Genomic DNA, 24522 nt, shown 5'->3' with positions numbered 1-24522 from the left:
GGTCGAAATTACACCACCCTACCCTATTGCAGAAATCAAACATGAGTCTGTTTTTTCTAGTTTCTCTTTTTTTCATGATTAAACAGTAATATGAATATCTCCATGATGTCGCAAACTAATTGGAAATTCTATCTCTACAATTCTGTATTTTCTGAATTGCAATGAATAATTTCTATTTTTGTGTGTTTTAGGGTGGAGATGCCAGTGCAATCAGTCCCTCGGCTGGTGGTGCCCCAGTCCCCCCACCCCCCGGACCACCCCCACCCCCTCCCCCACCGGCAGTCACGGCCCCACCTCCCTCCTCTGGGCCCTCTGAGGATGATGCTAGGGCAGCCTTAATGGATGCTCTGAACAAGGGAACAGACATTACTGCAGGTTTGTACTATTAAGTAAAATATTGGTGAAATAAATTACAAAACTGAATATTTATTCTATCAGTAATTGATTTTGTTTATTGTATTTTACCCTCAATATAGTCTTTTTTTTGCAAAAAGCATATTATATACACTGTAGTATGCTGTTTGTTTACTCTATTCCTCTCTGATGCTGTTCTCAATGTTAGAAGAAGTTAATACATGCATATATCTAACAGACATTGAAATTTTGTAGAGTCATTTTTATAAAAACTGTGTAGTTTTTTTTAATAACATTTTGCACACAGATTGATCTGTAATACTTCATACACATGTTGTAGCTAGAATTAACTGGGAGAAAAGTTATAAAAAACCAGGATATCAATATAAAACAAGGACATTTCTGCTATTTTAAGTAAAACACCAAGACACTTTAAGGCAAACCCCTTTAATTTAGAAATAATACATCATTGATTTGTACATGAGTCATCTCTGATTCTATAAACAAAAGACACATATATGATTCAAAACTGATTTAAACTGTAGGTTCTTAATTTTGAAATACATATTAAACGTAATTTAACACATATTAGATGGTTAAATTTTTGTATTTCCCCCTCATCTTTACTTTGAATTTATTAATTCTTTACGTAATTCATAAATAATTTTCTTCAATTTTTCCAATTCTTCTGAAAGTTGCTTGCATTTGAAGCTGTTTTTATTGAATTTATTATATACAGTAGATAGATAACAGGTTGTTTTTCTGACTGACCTAATTTCAGGCTTACGACACGTGTCCGACAAAGAGAAGACTCACAAGAACCTCGCCCTCCGACGCACCAGTCAAGACGACGATGGTGCAGTCTTTTAATTTAATCTGTGATGAGCATTTTACATAACTCTGTACTCTGCACCACAATCTAGCTTTAGTAGTTGTTGTATTTGCTCTATCAAATTCTATAATATTTTAATTTAACTATGTGCGCAATTTAACATATTGAGATACACTGGAAACCAAGTCACTCTTTTATTGACAAGAGGCATTTTGAGCATGTTTGACTGTTCTAGCACAAAGGGGAAAAAATCAGAAATCACAATCATGATGAGCATATATGCTTGAGAAGTATTGAGAAAAATTTCAAAATCCATGCACATCTTTTTTTTTCATGAAAGCTATTTCTTTTACGTCAAATATTCTGATCTCTTTTGAAATATACTGAACAAATATTAAAAAAAAATATATGTAGATATAACTTTAATTGAAGTAAAGCAAATTAAAGGTATTAAATAAATCATAAAGGGGAAAAAATGTAAATAAGATCAGCATTATACTGGTTATTTTTAACTGGTTACAATGAGTTGTATGATGTGGGAACAAGAACCATAACTGCGTATCACTAGCTTTGTCTTTATAGACTCTCTCCTGGGTTTTGTTCTTTGTCTCACCTCAGTCACCTGATCATTCACTCAGGAGTGTTCTGAGAGAACATGCCTGATACACATGCCAGCTATTGTCACATAGTATTCACATATACAAGAAAGTTATAGATAAAATGAAGTTTAATGGATCCACATGATACACACTGACAAAGAATTAACATTTTCATTTAAGATTATTATTATAACAATTTTTCCAGAAGCTAATGTGAACATGCAAGTTAACTAAACGTTTTATAATGAGCTCCTTATTTTCTAATGAAACTTCTTAAAATGAAATTGGCTTTAACAGAGTTTTGCTGGAATTCAAAATGGTCCATTTATGTTGCCTATGGCACAGGAGTCTGAAAATTTTATTGTAAAAAAAAAATATCCCTCCTTCAGCTAACACGTTTTTACAGGTTTTTTTTCCAGATTTTTTTATGATACAAAACCGAAGACTCCTGTGCTAATGGTGAATAATATAATACATGTATTTGTATCTGATGAATTAATCTTGTAAGAAATTGTACATAAGAAAGTATTGGTTTCCACTGTACCAGAAATCTAAGCTAGTTGTGAATAATCAGAGTGCTAAAATATTCATCACACCAGCATTTTATTATTAGATATTAATTATACAATTAATTAGTAATACTATACAGAGGTCTGCTTCATACAGACTATACAGTGTTAGATAGCATTGTTATTTGTTGTCGTTTATGACATCTCTAAGGGGAGGGCTAGATTTTTAGAAATTATAATTTTTTAAAATATATTTTAAATGTCCTTTGTTAGCATCCCATATACTGCAAATTATTTCCATACTATTCTAACATATGTTCCATGTGTATTATTCTTCAGTCCTAAGTTTTACTCTATTCTTTGGGGGTTATGTGGTTTGTTGCCAATCCTGTATAATGAATGTTAGGAGAGGTTGGTGGGGCTCTTTAATATTTAAGGGAATTTTTTCAGTATTTTCAGAAATAAATCCATTTGAAGAAATACATGAAAAAGTACACATAACTGAATAACTACCATGTATCAAAAATTCATTTTAATTCATCAAGTAATAAGTTAATAAAAATGCATCATCTGTGAGGAATAATATTAGTTATCCAGGTTCAAAATTTACATTTACACCCTGAGGCCGAAGGCCGAAGGGTGTATGGAATACAACCCGGGGTAAATCCCCGTACACCCTTGATTGGACCTGGATAACGAATTTATTTCCTTTGTACCCATAAAAATGCTTTGTAAACATGATTTTTAGCTTTTATCATAGAGAATGTTTGCATTGTGACGTCACGTTTATTTACACCCGGCTGAAGTCGGGTGCACGGATATTTACACCCGACTTTGTAACCAATCAAAGCTCGTGTTACAAGCTAGATAGGAAATAACAAAGTTTATTGCTTACATTTTTGTATAAATACATCCAATATTCCCCTGACAAAATTTTTTAAGTTCATCCTTCTAATGTAATTTTTGTCAGAAAGTTGTCATCAACATCAGCCCACTGTCTGTGATAGATCTGTGTCTGCCGAAATTTCCTAAATTTACAAAAGGTTTTATTGCAGTTACAAGTATCTACAATGTTTTATTACACACAGGTCACATACTTAAGGACTGAATGGCAGACTTTACACTCTCACTTGATGTCTTTTATTTCAATCAGAGGAACTGGAATTCTCTCATGCAAAACATTTTCTTTATTAATTAAGTAATGAATGATTCATAACAAGCATGTTTGTTTCTATTAATAGGTGTTGTTTTCCCTTTCTGAATGTTAAACCTATGTTCAATTTAAAAGATGCTTTAATGGATTCTTTTATTTTAACAGACTTACATGCATTTCTTACAAGATCATTTTCAAAAATAAAACATTCTTGAACAAGACAGATAATGACTATTGTATTGGTGACTGGTGTTTGTGTTGAATGTTTCAGGTCTGAAGAAGGTGACAGATGACATGAAGACCCACAAGAACCCCACCCTGCGTCAGGGACCCAAACCATTCAAGGCGTCCGCTCCTCAGACCGCCCCCAAACCAGGAAAGCCAGCGGCCCCAGCCCCAGCACCAGCCAAAAAGAATCCCCCAGTGTTTGAACTCCAGGACAAAAGATGGGCCATCGTAAGTGTGGACATAGTGGACATATAGATACTCGCATCAAAGCAAAGCCAAAGGCTCAAGTGTCAGAACTTTCCTGATTAAAATTTGTCCAATATCTGCATGAAATATATGGAGATAACAAACAGTAATCAAGATCAAAAGTCCTAAAACAATACAAAATAGGAGCAGAGTAAACACGGACCTCCGAGACGGAGGTGGGATAGTGTGCCTTTCTGTGTAAACTTTACATATTTTTGATCCAGCTGAACAAGTTCTGAATATGAGACCATTCATCAGAAACCATTTTTTTGGAAAGTTATTTATTTCAGAATTACTATAAATTACTAGTACAATAAATTAGGAGATTTAGACACATATAATAAATAATGTTGTTTTGTGTATACCTTTATTATAGGAATACCAAGAGGGTAATAAGAACTTGGAGGTCACAGATACCAACCTTAAACAGACTGTGTATGCCTTCAAATGTAACAACTGTACCATCAAAGTCAGCAACAAGCTAAACTCCATCACACTGGGTAAGACGACATCAATTGTTATAGTCTCACCAGAGATATCAATTCATGTGAAACTGGCTGGTTTTTGATCGCGGAAGTAGCTCAAATTTTATGGACAATGAAGATGTGTTTTTCAGAGACAATATTGTTATTACAAGACTTAGACTCACCTAAAAAGTTTAAATGAAAGAGATTTAGAGGAAAAAAAATCTTTAATGCATTGTAAAGATATTTAACATTATGAATTTATACTGCCTTTGCAGAATAGTTTTTATCATGCTTTAAGTATTTTTTGGGCAGTAGTATCTGATGTTCATATGTTACTCAGTCAATATTTGTCAGATACAGAGAGAAGATATTTCACAATATATGATTTCCTTTTAACAGACAGTTGTAAGAAGACCGCCATTGTCTTTGATGATGTAGTATCTTCTCTTGAGTTCATTAATTGCCAGAGTGTTCAAGGACAGGTAAGAGGGGTCAAGGTCAAGTGTCTTCAGTGTGAATTTTAAAACCCAAAACTTAATTTGATAGGTTTAAATTCATTAGTGATTTATTAATAATTTTTTTTGTAATTTTAGGTAATGGGTAAAGTTCCAACCATAAGTATCGATAAAACTGATGGGTGTCTGATCTATTTGAGCAAGGACTCCCTTGATACTGAAATAGTGACAGCAAAATCCTCTGAGATGAACATTCTAGTACCTAAAGCCGATGGAGACTTTGTAAGTAAAGGGATAGATAACACATGTAACAGTTTGTGTTTTTATTTAAAAAGAATTCATATTTTGGCAAACAGTTTGCAAGTCCTTTGTGTTCTTAAGGAATAGAACCAAAGTGTGATTTTATATGTAATGTACACCAAATAGTCCTTACTCTACATTGGGCTAAAAATTATAGAAATGTACGAACAGTTTTTAACTCACCTGAGTCGAAGGCTCAGTGAATCAGTGTGTTTGCATTTCTTTTTCAGACTGAATTTGCTCTGCCAGAACAATTCAAAACAACCTGGGATGGCAAGAAGTTTGTCACAGTGCAGACAGATATAGTGTAGGATAATAGACACTGTAGGATTAGGAAAGGGTTCTCGCACCATTCCATCACATCACGGACCATGCTTTACATGATGCCTGAAATGACATCCAACCAATTGCTAGTATTCAATATTTAAAATTAGGGAAAAAGAGATAATTCAGTATTTACTTGTTAAGATTGAAAGTTTTGGGTTTCCAGAACTCTATAAATGATATGTTATGATATATGCAACTGATTTTTTAAATATTTGATTTGTATCGACTTATTATTGAATTGTAAACATATTTTGTTCAGTCTGCATAATGATGCAGAAGACTTTGAAATACTTAAGATTATTTTCATTATTTTTAATATGAATTGTCTTTGTTTTGCTGTAATAACAGTGAATGTGATTTGCTTAGGGGATTTTCAGAAAGGAATGAATGTATCGGTGCTCTGAAAATTATTTTTAATTGTGTAATGAACAAATCAGAACTAACGGTGCTATGAACTTGGATATTATCAAAGTTATTGTCTCAGAATTTTGGCCTTTATTATAAAGGCATGAATTTTGAGAAAGCCAAATGTGAAGAAATTTTCGTTACATATCGACCATTATGAGTGTTAAGGCAAATCCATGTACATTTAGTTTCAGCAAATATTTTAGTAATATCTTTCTTTTTTTTTTTATTCTCATGTATGCTTACTCACATCACTAATAAACTCATTATAGGATATTGTTTTGTTATTTTTGATACTTATTATGTATTCTTGTGGGTTTTTGTTTATTATGGAGCAGAATTTATTTTTCAAAACTTTTACATAAAAGTGTGAAGTATTTATTTTAGTGTAACCGAAGCTGTTTACATGACTGCTTTCTTTTCTGCCACCACAATAAGCCTAAGTTTAGAAAAGAACATTGATGTTCCAAAAGGACTTTATAAAAATGCATAATTACAGTGGAGCATTGATTTGGTTTGAATTTGTCCTTTGACATTCACCTGATATAACATTTAAAAATTTCGTCCCGATGATATTTCACTTGATACCTGATGTATATAAAAAAAAAAGTACAATGCTATGCCGTTTGACAATTTGATATATTGATGATATTTCACTTGATACCAGATGAAATAAGGATAACAACAGAAAATATAGATCTTTAAAAACGTCAAATATTTGATCATGTGCCATGAAGGAGTAAGCATCCTCTTTCCACAGTCACACCTGCATTGTACTCGTTATAAGTAGGCAATCTGTACATAATTCAGTGTGAAAATATAATAGACTTCCAAATTTGATTTGAACCAGCAGAAGAGAAAAAAAAGATGGGCATTTAAAACTTTAAAAATATGACAAGGTTTTTCTTAAAATGTAATGTAAACTTTTGAGGAGAAGGAGCTCAAAAGGGGGACATATGGAAATTCATCAGTCCATAGCATGAGATATAAAAATTTGTGTAAAGAGCCACAAACTAGCATGTTTCATCAAAAATGGGATTGAACTACATGTATTAAAAACATAAACTTAAAAAAGAAACAGAGTAAAATTTTAGTGACATATCCAACACAAACGTGTTTCACTATACTGGCAAAAATTGATGTTACTTGGCTCTCAATCACCGGAAATGCTTTCTCCTCTTCAAGGCACTTGATTCAATCTCTGGTGTTTCACTAAGAAGATATACTTCTAATCTGCAGGAATCTTGTATTCATAGTTTGACATGAAAGAAAAAATGTTATATTACTTTGAAAACCCTTTCAGATGAGTGTTTTGATGAAACATTTACAGAAGGCCGTCCTTTCGTCCTTTACATAAATATAATTATATAGTATATATCTGCATGTATATATTGTAAAACACTTATGCCCCTTCCCTAAATAATTAATTCTAAGTCCAAGGGTCAAAAATAGCTCGATTGTACCCAAAACATAACTTGACCTAGATATTTTTATGTAAATCTGTATACCGAATTTCAATGTGTGCAACCTCTGCAAAGAAAATGAACGTAAACTGCAAATTATTGGAATTTTTCTAAGTCCAAGGGGGCATAACTCCGTCCAAAATGGCCCGATTGTACCAAAAACAGAACTTGACCTAGATATTCTTATGATAAATCTGTATATCAAATTTCATTTCATTATGTGCAACCGACAGACAGCAACAAAGCAATACATCTATGTCCTCCCTTCTTCGAAGGAGAGCATAAAATCACGAAAATATGTGGTTGACATGATTAACCGGTTTATCAATCAGTCTTCCGATTAAAAGTAGCAATTCTGTATTCGATTTCCACCCAAATTATGTATGTATTCTCAACCTTCTTAGATTTTTTTGGAGTACAAAAAGTTTCTATTTTAATGTCATGTGTGGTGTTTAAAAGCCTTTACATGGTATCGAATCACAGACCATGTCCTTCTTTAATCAGTTTATAAAATCTCAGTGCTCTCCACTTTTATTCCGGTCAATGACTTCGACTTCAATTTTCTTTATATGTAACTTTACAATTTTCATAATTTTAATAGGCAACTCTTCATTTAACTTCACAAGTCATCAAATACAACAATGTTAGAAGAAATAAAAAGACCATTAACATTTTAGGGAGAAACACGATCTGCGATGAGGCAAGAAACAACGCCTTATTTAAGGTTCCTATGCTTTGTGCACACATAATAACTGAATTATATAATGAAAACACACTAGTATCCGGGAACTAGTGAAAAAATTAAAATAACTTGAAATGTAAAATATAATTATCTATTCAAACGAATACACTTTTATATTTTTTAAGAAAACGAAAACTTTCAAATGAAAAATAAGTTTAACAACATTTTATTTGAATGGCAAATTAAACCATCTCATGGAAAATATAGCCATATTTCGTTAATTTTTACCTCGTCGGTTATTATTAGACCTATTTTTGGGTTCATGTAAGGCAAAATTTATTCAAAAAGTTCTACATGCAAAGAAAAAGCCGATGGCCTTGGCCTTCAGTTAATTCGATATTTTGACATATTGACAACTTGCTTCTTATCAATTACTGAATTTCTTTTTCATATTTAGATTGCTTCGATATCTCTATTTGGACTTGAAATAAAAGAAACCACAGAGTCCGGAGCATCTGTTTAATATTTTTTATATTTACTATATTGATAGCAATCTAAAATGAAAACGTAATGATAAACTTGATGACTGTGTGTCAGACTCTGTAGTATCTTTTATCACAAGCTCACTAGGATATATCGTATCGACATAAGATTGGAAATTACCATTGTTAATTGACAATACGTCGTCGATATATCTAATTATTATACCTCTACCGATTTTTCACTATATAAAAGTAAATCGATATATTTTGCTGATTTCCTGAAAATCACCGTGAATAAACCGATTCCCTGCAAAACCGACTGATTCCCTGCAAAAAAAAGTACGTTTTTTTAATGAGCTGATACACACCTATTCGGAACACTTTGCATTTTCTTTAAACTTACGACAAACTTAGATATGTTCCGAATAAACTCATGAATATTCATTATGAATCGAAATGCATTGCGAGTCAACTGGTCCCAGATCTATCAAAAAGAACCAGTTTACTGGTAGCAAACGACAACAACACTGAACATGGCGAGCAGATTTGCGGAACTAGGAGACGACGATTTAGACAAATTACTGGATATGAGGGACAGTAAGAACACTAAACGAATTATAAAAGCATCATTAGAAGTACTGAAAGCATACATGTTAGAGAAAAATATGAATTTTGATGAATGCATCTCGTTTTCTACGGAAGAAATGGACTGTCTCCTAAGGAAATTTTACGCGGAAACCAAGAGAGTTAACGGCGAAGTTTATGCAAAGAAATCTATGATTTCGCTTCGTTATGGACTACAGAAACATTTTTTGAAAACAAGAAAAGAAGATATAATCAATGACGAAGCTTACAAAACCTCCAACGAAATGTTTAAGGCTGTTCTCGTTAAACTGAAGAAAGATGGTGTCGGTGAATCAAAACAGAAGGAGCCAATTACGCCAGAAGATTTATCCAAGCTATATGACACAGAATTTTCAACAGAAACTCCTACAGCACTACAGAAAAAGACAATATTTGAATACATTTATTATTTCTGTAATAGGGGGCGTGAGAACATTAGGGAACTTCAGAAAGAGGACTTTACCATTTCAACAGATTCCACAGGAAGAGAATATGTCACTGTCAGAGAAAGACAGACAAAGAACCATAGGGGGGATGATTTAATGGACACCTCTGTAAAACAGGGAAGGATGTATGATCGTCCTGGTGTGTACAAATTTATTTACAAAATTTTGCTTAATTAAACATGTTATAAATGTGTATCAGTTTAATGTTAAATTTTTGTGCTATTTACTAACAGTATCCATGTAAATAAAACAAATTTTAAAATCTGAAACCTTATTCAATCATCATTCATGATCAATGCAAGTAACCAATTGTAATTTGTGTATACTTGTTTTTTTCAGGAGATCCCAATTGTCCTGTAGCATCGTTTAAGAAATACCTTGGCAAGCTTCATCCTAATAATCCGAACTTCTGGCAGAGGGCAAAGAGAAAATTTGATGAATCTGATGAAACATGGTACGACAATTCCCCGGTTGGGAAAAACGCTCTGTATGCATTTATGGCAAATCTGAGTGCAGAGGCTAAACTCAGTAAACGCTACACTAACCACTGCATTAGAGCAACGAGTATATCAACATTAGACCATCAGGGAATTGAAGCAAGACACATCATGAGTGTGAGTGGCCATAAAAATGAAACATCAATCAAGTCTTATAGTTCCAAATTGAGTGATCAGAAAAAACGCGAAATGTCGGACATTCTTGGTAAAAACATACATTTCTCTAAAACTGTGTCTACAGTGCCATCAACATGTGATCCGCCTACCACCAACGACGCACGTTATCCACAGCTCGACTTCCTTGAATGCGACATAGTCAAGGAATTGCTTGAAAATGATTTTTCTCTGGATCACGTGCCATGTGATAGTCTTCCTTTGAACACAAGCCTGACAAATACACTCTCGAGTAACACCAACCAGTTCAAATTTTCAAACTGTAATGTAACTTTCAATTTTACAAAGTAAAAAACTCAGACATTTAGACAACGAACTGATTTATTGATTCCTTTTATCAGTCACTTGTTGTATTTTGTTTTATTGTTATTTTTTATTCTGTTGGAATTAAACATTGTTACAGTATTGAATATAACTTTTCAAATGTTTTGTTTGTATCGGTATAATAAAACAGTTAATATATCATTGAGGATCTTAACAAGTTTTCCCCTCGAGCAGCTTTTCCCTGGCGCAAGCGCCTCGGGAAATAGACTTGCTCTTGGGGAACTGGAATCTTGCTGACTCCCTCAATGATATACTTTAACTGTATAATGTCGAGTTGAAGGCCACAGCAAGTGTTTTCTTCTTTTCACGCATACGATTTTTGCACAAATTCTGCTTCATGTGAATACAAAAATAGGTCTGCTAATAACAGGGCGTAATTAGTACCCATGGGAAATCCAATAAATTCTTGGAAGACCTGGTATCCAAAAACAATAAATAATGTCCTTGGTGCTCGAAAAGAAGCAAAAGACGTCTTTCGATGATTTAGTCTTCATGATTTAGCTTATTAATCTCTTTTAATTTAAATATATGTCCGTAACATTTTTTATCCAATTTCTGATTCTTTTTCGAACTCATTTTTGAGTATGACCCTTAGTATACTGGAAAATGGCAGATCCAATGATTTCCTGGACTTGTTTCTTCCTTCTGAAAAGTGTTTTAACAAGTTTGGAAAAAGAAACAAGTGAAAAGGTCAAAGATCTGGCGAATATTGTTAATGTGAAAAAACATTAACTTTCTGTTTATCCCGAAAACCCCTATACTCTTCAGGGCGTGCGGGTTTGGACGCTGTCATGAAGACATTTAATGTAGTGGATACCTGATTCTGGGTCCTCCCTCTAATAAACCTTTCGATTTTTGGCAAAAAATTTGCTTTCTAACCTCCTCCAGAAATTTAACTGTCTCCCCGAATACAAATTTGAACAACAATACCACTAATATTTAAAGGAACTTGGACACAGATTTGAAGTTATTATTTTCTCTATAATATTACGACTTATATATTTTAATAGCATTTCACACAACAATTAATTAAAAGTCTTATTTCATATAAAAGATGTTAAAATTTCAAATTTTTTGGCGGGTTTGATTGACACATTCTTGCACTTTTACAAATTATTTTTATTCTTAATCCTTAGGAAAAGTGGCAATGTGATTGTGTATACATGAAAAATATTAATACTATAATCCGGAAAATTCAGAGTAGACATGTTTGAAAGCAAACAAACAAACAATATATTGTCAGTCCGTGCAGTTGTGGTAAGCAGACTGTGACGATTGAACGCACGCGGTGAATTGTAAACATCAACAAAAACAGAACTCATGTCCTGTTAACAAAAACTGTGTACATAACTCGAGTGTGCTCGATTTGCTAAACCCTGTACGCAACTCTTAGTTCGGAATGACGATACTTGTGAAGGAGTTTTGCTTTCTAACATTTCTACTCTGAATAAAATTATTTTTCTGGATAAAAGTTTTAATATTTCTCATTAATACACAACAAGATTGCCACTTTTTCTAAGGATTAAGAATAAGGTTAAATTTCGTGAAAGTGCAAGCATGTGCCAATCAAACCCGCCGAAAAATTTGAAGTTTTAATATCTTTTAAATGAAATAAGATTTTTAATTAGTTTTTGTGTGAAATGCTATTAAAATATGTAAGTCGTAATATTATAGAGAAAATATTGACTTCAAATCTGTGTCCAAGTGCCTTTAAGACAATAGTACAAGCTGTCGTTTCCATTCATTTTTCAAAATATAGGATGACCTTTGAGTACTAAGCTTTTTTACCGTCAAACGTTTCTTAAAAACAGTGTAAACTACCCCCGAAATTATGTCTATCAAATTTGCTATGTTTCTGAAAGTCAATCATACATCATCAAATACTATTTCTGAAATTTGGCAAACAGTACATAAGTTGTTCCAATTTTTTGTTGGCAAGGATGGTACCCATTTCTGATGCCCATTATATAATTTTTTTTCATTGAAATCCACCTGCTCATTTGTCTATAAAACAGGCATCGGTTGCTGTAAATGTCACATATTTCAGTGAATATTTCTTTGGGATTTTTAACAAGTTTTACAGCAGCTTTAATGAAGCTTTTATTTTCACTCTAGTTTACTTATTCTTTTCCATTAATTTATAATGCAGTCTCGAATAGCCCTTGTTTTCCAGCTTCTCACAATGAAACTATGTGATGAAAAGTGGTCACATAAACTGTTATAAAATCATTAAAGATTAAATAATGAGAGAAAGTCAAACTTAATGTCAAATGATATCTGTATTGTATGTCATACAGTTCAGGACATTATTTATTGAACAGCCCTCGTAGATATTGTCAATCAGAAACTCAAGCATCTTTTTGATGTCGACTTCAGAGTACTTGTGTCTACAATCAGAATGCTTTTTAACAAAATAATTTTCAAATGACCAGTGACAAGGTAAGTGAGTTTGCGAGTTCCATTTTCATTAAAAAAAAAAAGAAAAGCAGCTATCAATGATATCGGAATGCCCGGACTTTAATTTATCGTGAGAAATGGTTGTGAATAAATTTGAAAAGTCGTGTTTTATTATAAGCTGTTGATTTTGGTAAATTTTTATGATTTTAAATTGTCCAAAAGTTCCTTAAAATTTTTAAATATGCATATCTGATTCAAACCACTTTTTGAATATATTGTTGCACATTACTCTTAAAGTTTCTCCTTCACTACTGTTAATTCTTAGTGAGGAGTAAAGAAAGAGGCTTGGATGAACATTTACTGGAACCCGCTATGTATCTTTGTTTGTGATGATTCTCATGAAGTTTCGGAATTCAATATACGAGGACTTTTCAATAAATAATGTCCTCGGTGCTCGGAAAGAAAAAAAAAACGTTTTTCAATGTTTTAGTCTTAATGATTTCACTTAATAAATATTTTCTTTTAATTGAAACACACATCCTTCAGTGAGTTTTAATGAGGTGTTAAATTTCACTTTAGTTTACTGATTCTTTACCATTCATTTTAATGTAGTGTCTCGAATAGCCCTTGTTTTCCAGCTTCTCATATTGAAACTACCAGGTATGTGATGAAAAGTGGTCACATAAACTGTAATTAATTCATTAAAGATTAGAGAAAGTCAAGCTAATTGTCATATGATTTCTATGTTGTATGCCATAGAGTTTAGGACATTATTTATTGAACAGCGCTCGTGTATGGTGGTTCAAAATTCATTTTGATTCTTTGGTATATTAAAAATGTTCAAAACTGACGTACGATGAAAACTGTTGTTAATTGATGAAATGTCTGCATGTTTTCTCGAGGGCTACGGAAAACACATCTTTCAGAATCAGTGTGATTTTAACTGAGATTTTGTTGATAAATACCCAAAATATGAAAATGTCCTAGTTCCTTTTTTTTTTTTTTTTTTAGAAGAGACAGTTGTTTATGATACAAAGAAACATAAACTTTTAATTTATCGCGAGATATTGTTGTAGAAGGTTTACAAAAGTGGTACGTTTTGTTATCGACTTTTGAATATAAATTTTCTCACTACCGGTGAAGTTTTCAATAGGTTAGAGAAAATTGTATACCGGTATTTAAATAGCGCACAGAAAGTTGTGTGCGGGGATTCATTTCTCAAAATTCATAATTCAATATGTAGTACACAAATTAAAATTGATTTGAAAATAAATATTAGACCTCCGTCAACTTCTGCCGATTAATGCAATCAATAACTTTATTTCGAGAAAAAAAAAACTTATACTATCCCTTCCTTAGGATGTTATTTTATGACCGCAATACAGACAGAGAACTGAAGGTCGCCTGAATCATTAAAAAAAAATAATAATGCAAATCTCTTCGGTATTAAAGTTCTTTTTTCATCTAAACATATTCAAGTATCAAAACATCCAATGGTAATTTTACAATCACTCAAAGTTTGCATTAGTTCAACACAACTGATTTACGAGTCCTCTTCAGCACACAGCCCCCCGTGACATTTGTAGCCTTTGGGACACTGACTGCATTGCTGCCCCGGAATGTAAGGTTTCCTTCCCCTCCAGTTACCCCTACAACACGTTAATAATAATAATCATTATACAAATGTCATAAACAAACTCGTCAACTTCGCGTCAATAAATGTTCGATATATTTCTGATTTTGCATGCCCTGTGCCTAAGGATATGCTGCTGCGCGAATCATGTATGGCTTGCTGGAACAAATTATTAATATTTGTAAACTAATTAAAAATTTTGTTAAGAAGTATGAGTAAAATCCTGAACTTCATCCAAAGTTTAAAAGAGGTGCTAGGACTCTATAATGACCATCACAGTAAAGGAACGGCCAATCATCACTCACTTATTGAGCACTGCAGTTTGATTTTTGTCGTCGGCCACTGGAAAATCCGATATTTTAATTTATTTGACTTAATAGTGTTTGTCGATGGTTGTATGATGATTGAGAGTTGGTAGAACATTCAATGCTTTAGTTGAAGAATCGGTAGTGGATGAGAAAGAAAACAAATATATATATATATATATATATATATTGGTCCGACGATGCAAAATAAGACATAAAAAGAGATCAAAATCCGAAGAATGCCACTTTTGGCTTTTATATCCCACCAAATAAAAAAAAAATTTCTTCATGTATTTTTCCTCTCCAGATATTTTTTATTCGAGGTTTATTGGGGAACAATCAGTCACTACTTACCTCGGTCCGTAGTTACATACATAGTTGTAACCGCCTCTTCCGCGAAAGAAAGCCGGACAAAACGCTTCAGCACACCCGATATATTCCGAGTCAGCCCATACTGCCTACAGTAGGAAAATTCTATATTTATACGTGTATCAGATGAACCAGCTTGCATCTTTTGCTTTTCTATCGTAATCTTTCCTTACATGTATTTATGTAGTAATATTCCGGTATCACCTATTCATATAGTGTTTCCATCTCCCTTCACAAGACCTCCGGTGAACATAAACTTTATTTTCTCTACATTGGTCTAAAAATAGACCGAGCTTTGAAATTAATACTAGTACTATAAGTAAAAAAGTCATCTTTCCTGCACTCAACGTTCCACTTGAACAAAATTATAATGGTACTTTTCTTAAGATAGTCCGATCCTCAGCTTTATAAGATTAGCAGTTAAGTAATCAAAAATACTCATAAAAGTATCTCTGAATCCACAAAAATATGTAAATTTATCCACAGTATTTCTTTAAAGATAAAGATTAAAAGTTAATCAAATTAATTTATATAGGGAAAATTGTCAAATCACCAATATTTTTGCAGAAAAAGCGAATTGGAATTGATCAAAAAATTTATTTTAGGCTAAAAAACGATATGTATCCAGGCATTCAGAGAAATTGTCTTGATTTTATACTTATTTGGTAATTTTTGTCTTCTATTTCCGTCATGTATTCTATAATACATTGTTTAAAGGCTTTTGCTATCATTGTAAGAAACCATCAGTTCTCATTTCATATCATATTAATTAATAAGCATTGATATCTAAGGCTGGATTCAAGAAAATTCTATTTCTCTAAAACTGTATCAATTTTTTTCCTTTTAAAGGGTAGAAATGTCAACTTTTATAAGATTTTTTCTAAGACTTCCAAAAACCTTGAATCTTATAAAGATGAATAAAATGAAAATTGCTGCATGAAAAAATTTCATTTTCAAGTTTCATTTCAGATTTCAAATTAAATATTCATTTTTTGGAGTTATCCTTCCTGACTGAGGATCGGATATCCTTAATTAGGCCAAAAATAGGCCGCGAGTTCAAGTTAGCAAGGATTTCAACAAAATTAATGAAATATATGGTATCAAAGTTAAAAGTCCATCAAACAATACAAATTGGAGCATAGCAAACACAGACCTCCAAAACATCAGACGGGTCGGGTCAGGTGCCATGGAGGAGTGAGCATCCCCTGCCGACCGGTCACACCCGCTGCGTGCATGCTTTTTTTCATGATCGGGAAATAACAGAAATTCCGTTGACAATTCATTGTGTATATAATGGACTAAAATTAGTGTGAATACGTCAGTCAACATTTGACTTTATGACAAAATGTATTTGCTGACAAAGTCGTTGTATCGACCATAGAACTTAGAAATGATGACTTTAAACGAGACTGCTGAAATTCTTGTTTAAGCAACTTGTTTGTCAATAATTTACCTCTTCCTAGAAATTAATAAGTAGAGCACGTTCTTGCGTATCGAATCAAGTGAGAGACACAAACCTCGTTTGAAGGTGATAAAGGTATATTTAATGAATCACTGTCTAGTAAGTGAAGTATGCCAGGGCATCAACGATAGCTGGAAACGTGGAATAATTTGCATAACGGGCGAAGTCCGTTATGCATAAATTATCCCATGTTTCCAACTATTGTTGATGTTCCTGGCATACTCTATTAGCTAGACAGTGATTCTTTATATTTCCATTTCACTGTGACATAAAATTGTAGATTTAGATTTCAAAAATGTAGACTAATAAATTTAAATTACAAGAGGCCTCCCATATCAATTTCAATAGAACTTTGCGTTGCCCATTGACGTCAAACACAAAGAGAACCGCTCGAGGTTTACATGCACATTAGGCCTCCTTGGTTAAGACACAGAGAAAAACGCGCACGAGATCTAAGTACATGCATATTAGGCCTCCCTAGCTCCTGCCTATCGCGTTGCCTAATTTACATTCCGGTAGAATTTTCAAGAAATCAACTCCATTAACTTTCAAAGAGTTATCACAGAGAAAACAAATAGAAATGGAAATATTGCTAATATTGCTATTATAAGGGAAGTTGACGCTTGAAAAGTCACCAGTAGTCATCACATTTATCATAAAGTTTGGTTGTTAAATTACCATTCAAGCCTTTTTCTAGTAAAATATCTAAATATGAAACAGGTATGTCATACTCTGTGGTACATCTTTTATTTCGAGTTCACCGGGATACTAGTGTAGAATGGAATTAACCATTGTTGATTGAAAATACGTCGTCGACAATCTGAATGTCGAGTTAAAAGCCACAGCAATTGTGTTCTTGACATATATAAGATTCTGCTCAATATGATAACAAAATAGGTCTGGTTATAACGGAGTGCAATTGGTACTCATGGGAATTCCGATAGATTGTTTGAATACATGTTCTCCAAAAACCGCATAGATATTGTCACTCAAAAACTCAAGCATCTTTTTAATATCAACTTCAGATTACTTGTGTATACAATCAGAATGATTTTTAACAAAATAATTTTGCAAATGACCAATTATGACATGGTAGATAAATTTATTGAAAAAGCAGCTGTCAGTGATATCAAAAAGCTTTGAATTTAATCTTTTGTGGGGAATGGTTGTAAATTAAGCTGAAAGGTCGTAAGTCTTTGTGCTGTTGAATTTGGGGAAAAAATGTGGTTTTAAATTTTCCAAAAGTTCTTGGAATTTTTAAGTATCCAAATCTGAATTACACCACTTTTCGAATATTGTGTTGCACAGTACTTTTGAAGTTTCGCCTTCATTACTATTAACATTTTAATGAGAAACAAAGAAAGAGGCTTGGTAGAACATTTACTGGAAGCCGCTATATGTATCTTTGTTTTTAAGGATTTTTGTGAATTTTTAGAATCCAATACAGATATGGTAATTCAGATCTATTCTGGTTGTTGGGAATATTAAAAATCTTCAAAACTGACATTTGATTATTAAGAATTGAAAAATTTTGATTTATAATTTGCTTACTGCGTTTTTGCATTTAATTGTAAAACAGAATACATTTGTAATTGTATATTGTATCATACCTGTGTATAATGGCCACATACACCCGTGCACGAATCCTCATCAAAATCATAAAAAGCTTTCTCTTTGCACCAGCTGGCTACTGCTTCATAACCTGTTTTTTGACCTGAAAAGTTGGGTTGTTTATAAAAATTGCTAGCCAGAGTACAAAAGGTCTGGTTTTCTATTTATTTGGTTATAAGTGACATAAATGAAATTTGTATATAAAAAAAGACATCGGGTTAAACATGTGCATTGAAAGCTTCTAATTAAGAGAAGTTCTGTACATTTAACTATTTGATTGAATATACCGGTGTTGTTGAATACAACCATACCACCATTTAAAAGAAACCCCACATACATACGGGTACTTCTGTGTATGTTCTCGCCAATCTTTCTGAAATGCCGGGTCTTCCTGTTACGATTGTGTCCCCTTATACATGCACTGGCCCAGGTTTGGGCGAGAGAAGCTAATTCGTCACTCCATTTCTAAGGAATATTTCATTTTATTTTCAGATTTCATTTTATTGAAAAAACATATATCGAGGCATCACAGGCATTTGAAGTTACGTATTTTTTTTTATTAAAAAAAACCCACACAAAATTCACGTAAATCTTATAAGGTATTTTCTTTCTTTTTTTAAAAAAAAAAAAGAAGAAAATAACGTCAAGCTACTGTGTTTCATATCACTTTCAAAATTTCTTAAATTGTTATTTATTTAAAATAATAAGATAAAGATAAAATTAAGGTGTTAATGTCATTTTGATTTTTTAATTATTTACAACTATTTGTACACATTAACTATTTAAATCAACTTCCAGTTTTAAAATATGCTTTTAGTAGCTTGGTAGTTGAACAGATTAAAAATTAATAGTCAAAGAAAGTTATGATAAAATGTGCCTTACCATTTCTTTCATGTTAGCAGCATTTTCAAACCGCCTTGCAAGGTTATGGGCCTAAAACAAAATTAAAACCACCTCATTTCATAATGAATAATTGTGCAACGCATTCTCCTTACATTTGTTGCCTTTACTCTTTTGGGATAGATTGCGAGATCTAATAAGATACATATGCCTACTATATGTCAATTTTTTAGCGAGATCCATCTCGACAATTAAAAATTTATAATCAATTAATAAGCATTAAAAAAAGATAACCTTCAAAAATTCGTGTCGTTCCAGAGGTTGAACTTCAATGATAAATCCCAGAATTAGAAAAACGAATACTGCGGCCATAATCAGCTGATAGAGAATTGATGTTTACAATAAATAGAAGCTTTTATATTTACAAAATAATATCTGTTTTTCTTTTATGTTAATAGTTGATAATAAAAATCAAATGTCATACAAGTAGTCGAAAATGAAACCACGAAAAAAGAAATCTGTTGTATAAATTATTCTCACGCCTGGAGACCCCATTGTATTTATTTAACATATTATTTATCCTTAAAAATTAAAAACAAGGTCGGAACAAAGTAACAAATATTGATTATAAGTTTATTTTTCTTCATCCAATTTCATGATGCATTCGAAGATTTAATTAGTTTAACAATTGTTTGGAAGGCTACGAATCCTTTTCTGGTATCATGATATACATGTACATGTATATACACGTGTACTTTGTATTTATCTTCACCCAGTGTATCAAATATTTGCACAAATTAATTTAGGTTTATTAGTCATTCCCTTCAATGCCATTCGTTTAAGGTTGTCCGATCCTCAGGTTTATAAAATTACCAGTTAAGTAATCAAAAATACTCATAAAAATATCTCTGAATCCACAAAGTAATGTAAATTTATCCACAGCATTTCTGTAAAGTTAAAGATTAAAGTTAATCATATTATATAGGGAAAATTGTTAAATCTCCAATATTTTTCCAGAAAAAGCGAATTGGAATACCAGCAATGCATTTTCTAATTGCAAATTAATCAACAAATATATTTTAGGTTAAAAAACGATAGGTATCCAGGCAATCAGAGAAATTGTCATGAATTTGATACTTATTTGGTATTTTTTGTCCTCTGTTTCCGTCATGTATTCTATAATACATAGAGTAAAAGGCTTTTGCTATCATTGCAAGACACCACAAATCACTTATTTTTTCATATCATGTGATAAGCATTGGTATCTAAGGCTGGATTCTAGAAAATCTTATTTCTCTAAAACTGTACCACTTTTTTTCTTTTGAAAGGGTACAAATGTCAGCTGTTATTAGACCTTTTCTAAGACTTCCAAAAACCTTGAATCGTATAAAGATGAATAAAATGACAATTGTTGCATGAAAAAATTTCATTTTCAAGCTTTATATTGATGCATTTTAAATTAAATATTAATTTTTGGAGTTATCCTTCCTGGCTGAGGATCGGATATCCTTAAATTTTTTTATCCATTAATTATGAGGGCTGTTCAATAAATAAGTCCTCGGTGCTTGGAAAGAAACAAATAAAGTTTTTCAATGATTTTGTCTTAATGGTTTCACTTAACTATTCTATTTTAATTAAAACATATGTCCGTAACACATGTTTATCCAATTTCTGATTGTTTTTATAACTCATTTTTGAGTATTGCCCTTCTTATACTGGAATGTGGTAGATCCTATGATTTCCTTGACTTGTTTCTTCTTTCTAAAAGTTTTTTTCTCAAGTTTGGAAAATGAAACAAGTCAAAGGGTGAAAGATCTGGCGAATATTGTTGGTGTGACAAAACATTAACTTTCTGTTTATCCCCAAAACTTCTTTACTCTTCACGGCGTGTGGGTTTGGACGCTGTCGTGAAGAAATCTTATGTAGTGGATTCCTCATTCTGGTTCCATCCACTCATAAACATTTCGATTTTTTGCTAAAAAATTGCTTTCTAGACTTCTCCAGGTATTGAACTTCCTCCTCAAATAAGAATTCAAACAACAGGACTACTAATATTGAAGAAAATGGCATCTAAAACGTTTTTTTTTTCTTTTACAATTCTTTGCTCTTCTCATACCTTGGCTGATTTTGTCATGTATATCTTGCTGTAAATTTGTTTTGAGGGTTTAAAGCAATGGATTAAAGTTTCACTATCTGTTTGAATTTCAGACAAACGTGGATTACTTCATTTTTTGATTTTTTAAAATAATTGTTTAGATATTCTTACACGCTGTCGTTTTCACTTATTTTTCATAACATAGGGTGACAATTGAGTACTAAGCTTTTTTACTGTCAAATGTTTCTTTAAAACAATATAAACTACCTCCAAAATGATGCCTTTTAATTTTGCTATGTGTCTATTAAAGTAAATCAAACATCATCAGTGATAACTTTTTGAATTTTGGCTAACAGTACATTGGTTGTTGTATGTCTTTGTCGCCAAGAACGGTATCCATTTTTGATGCCTAGTATATCATTTTTGTTCATTAAAATCCACCTGCTCATATGTCTATAAAACAGGCATTGGTTGCTGTAAATGTCACATATTTCAGTGAATATTTCTTTCGGATTCATTACGAGTTTTACAGCAGCTTTCATGAAGCGTTTAATTTCACTCTTGTTTACTGATTCTTTACCATTCATTTTTAATGCAGTGTCTCGAATAGCCCTTGTTTTCCAGCTTCTCACAATGAAACTATACGAAGAAAAGTGGTCACATAAACTGTAATCAATTCATTAAAGATTCAATAATAAGAGAAAGTCAAGCTTTATGTCATACGATTTTCATATTGTATGTAATTGGGCTCAGGACATTATTTATTAAACAACCCTCTTACATTAAAATATATTCAAACCAATCCACATGACCCTTATATTCACACTGCCATGGTAGAATTTTTAAAAATATTTTGATCACTCAGACTGATAAGGAGAAACGATGGATCTTTGAGAAAATTAATTATCCCAAAATAAAGGACTAAAATACAAGTAACACATTTCTTATCATAAATAAAAAAGCCCCAATCATATGATAATTATATTATTGACCTTTCTTTTCATAAATAGAAAATTCATCATACTATAATTATTATCTTATAATTTTTTGATTTATGAGAATAACAATTTTATTGTCAATCTATCTTTTCATTAAAAAAAACCATGCTATAGTAATTATATTATCAACCTTTCTTTTTATAAATAAAAAAAATCCCAATATTTAAATTATTAAATTTTTTTATAAATAAAAATCCCCCATGTTATAATAATTAGAATATGGGGACTTTTATAATAATAAAAACGTTAAAAACGTAGTAAAGTGTTTGTGGAGTAATAGGACGCATTTTAAAGAAATAGACCATATTCAACATGTTGCAATATAATGTAATAGAGGATAAGTCCTTTAAAAACTAGAATAAAGTACTTCATGATAAAAGACAAAAAAGGTCTATTTTCACTTGAAAATACATGTATTTCTACTTTGCCCGGTATTTATATACCTTGTCTTGTGTTGGCAGACATCCGTTTTAACTTATCATATATAAAACAATTTGATGCATTCCCTTTAATTTTTCCATACTTGAAAAATTTCCAACCTAAAAGTTGATACATAAATTTAAAAAAGCATCCAGATTTGAAAGGTTATGAAAATTATCGAAAAAAGCAAGATAATATTTTATACATTAACCAGTGATGCATTTGAAATTGTAAAAACTGAACCAATTACAAGGTAACAAATAAGTGGACACATATTTTTTTTTCAAAAGTTATCTCTAAAATAATTTATTTTTTTTTATCAAAAGGTTCAATGCACTGCAATTCGAATGTTTATCAAAATTGAAAACAAATACAGTACAAAGTAAAAAAAGTGATGTTACATCTACAAAAAAAAAATTAAAAATCGAAAGTTTACGACACATTTTATATACTAATATTTCTTTCTATTTTGATAATTGCCCTAAGTTTCATTTAGATGTACGCAATACTTAATGAAATATATATTTAAACAAGAGGCCCATGGGCCACATCGCTCACCTGAGAAGCTTTGACCATTCTGTTCTTTACCAGATTTCCCCCTTGTTATACATAATGCATCCCCGCCCTACCCCACTGATCATAATTTAGACATTTTGAAATCTACACTACCCCATGATCCTTCCATGGGCACATATGTTTCAGCTTTTTTGGCCCAGTGGTTCCTGAGAAGAAGATTTTCAAAGATTTTTCCTATATATTTCTATGTAAAACTCTGATTCCCTATAATGGCCCCGCCCTTCCCCCGGGGGTCATGATTCCTACAATTTAGAATTTACACTACCCCAGAATGCTTCCACATAAGCTTCACTTTTTCTGGCCCAGTGGTTCTTGAGAAGAAGATTTTCATAGATTTTTCCTATATATTTCTATATTAAACTTTGATTCCCCATTGTGGCCCCGCCCTTCCCCCGGGGGTCATGATTTGAACAATTTAGAATCTACATTATACCAGGATGCTTCCACATAAGTTTCAGCTTTTCTGGCCCAGTGGTTCTTGAGGAGAAGATTTTAAAAGATTTTTCCTATATATTTCTATGTAAAATTTTGATACCCTATTGTGGCCCCGCCCTTCCCCCGGGGGTCATGATTTGAACAATTTAGAATCTACACTACCCCAGAATGCTTCCACATAAGTTTCAGCTTTTCTGGCCCAGTGGTTCCTGAGAAGAAGATTTTCAAAGATTTCTCCTATATATTTCTATGTAAAACTTTGATTCCCTATAATGGCCCCGCCCTTCCCCCGGGGGTCATGATTCCTACAATTTAGAATTTACACTACCCCAGAATGCTTCCACATAAGCTTCACTTTTTCTGGCCCAGGGGTTCTTGAGAATAAGATTTTCAAAGATTTTTCCTATATATTTCTATATAAAACTTTGATTCCCCATTGTGGCCCCGCCCTTCCCCCGGGGGGTCATTATTTGAACAATTTAGAATGTACATTATACCAGAATGCTTCCACATAAGTTTCAGCTTTACTGGTCCAGTGGTTCTGGAGAAGAAGATTTTCAAAGATTTTTCCTATATATTTCTATGTAAAACTTTGATTCCCCATTGTGGCCCCGCCCTTCCCCCGGGGGTCATGATGTGAACAATTTAGAATCTACACTACCCCAGGATGCTTCCACATAAGTTTCAGCTTTTCTGGCCCAGTGGTTCTTGAGGAGAAGATTTTAAAAGATTTTTCCTATATATTTCTATGTAAAATTTTGATTCCCCATTGTGGCCCCGCCCTTCCCCCAGGGGTCATGATTTGAACAATTTA

General features: G+C 32.4%; 3 protein-coding genes across 4 annotated transcripts in view; 2 read left to right on the top strand and 1 right to left on the bottom strand.

Annotated features, from left to right (window-relative positions):
• The window catches only part of LOC134271130 (adenylyl cyclase-associated protein 1-like), a 44585-nt gene extending 38434 nt beyond the window's left edge, over window positions 1–6151 (top strand). The window contains exons 8-14 of one of the 2 annotated variants that reach the window (XM_062753380.1): window positions 192–375; window positions 1136–1210; window positions 3719–3903; window positions 4298–4421; window positions 4788–4870; window positions 4982–5125; window positions 5374–6151. In XM_062753380.1, coding sequence (XP_062609364.1) covers window positions 192–375; window positions 1136–1210; window positions 3719–3903; window positions 4298–4421; window positions 4788–4870; window positions 4982–5125; window positions 5374–5454 — 876 coding nt within the window. In that variant the 3' untranslated portion in view covers window positions 5455–6151. The remainder of the gene's footprint in view (window positions 1–191; window positions 376–1135; window positions 1211–3718; window positions 3904–4297; window positions 4422–4787; window positions 4871–4981; window positions 5126–5373) is intronic. The other variant, XM_062753381.1, reaches the window with a different exon arrangement.
• Window positions 6152–8877: 2726 nt separating this feature from the next.
• Window positions 8878–10551, top strand: LOC134271129 (uncharacterized). The gene is made up of 2 exons (XM_062753379.1): window positions 8878–9711; window positions 9912–10551. Exons 1-2 carry the CDS (start codon window positions 9036–9038, stop codon window positions 10532–10534), a joined length of 1299 nt encoding a protein of 432 aa, XP_062609363.1. The 5' UTR covers window positions 8878–9035; the 3' UTR covers window positions 10535–10551.
• Window positions 10552–14403: 3852 nt separating this feature from the next.
• On the bottom strand, window positions 14404–19601 carry LOC134271128 (GLIPR1-like protein 1). Its single transcript, XM_062753378.1, has 6 exons — window positions 19479–19601; window positions 19227–19277; window positions 18686–18809; window positions 18344–18447; window positions 15257–15360; window positions 14404–14613 (listed from the first exon to the last, which is right to left on the bottom strand). The coding sequence occupies exons 1-6, from the start codon at window positions 19554–19556 to the stop codon at window positions 14508–14510; spliced, it is 567 nt and encodes a 188-aa protein (XP_062609362.1). The 5' UTR covers window positions 19557–19601; the 3' UTR covers window positions 14404–14507.
• Window positions 19602–24522: the final 4921 nt, after the last annotated feature.

Source organism: Saccostrea cucullata, unplaced genomic scaffold (assembly GCF_032062105.1).
Source record: "Saccostrea cucullata isolate Sc308-1 unplaced genomic scaffold, CSIRO_AGI_Scuc_v1 ctg704, whole genome shotgun sequence".
Taxonomy (NCBI): domain Eukaryota; kingdom Metazoa; phylum Mollusca; class Bivalvia; order Ostreida; family Ostreidae; genus Saccostrea; species Saccostrea cuccullata.
Note: the sequence above shows the minus strand (reverse complement) of the source record. Positions and strands in the feature narration are given on the sequence as shown.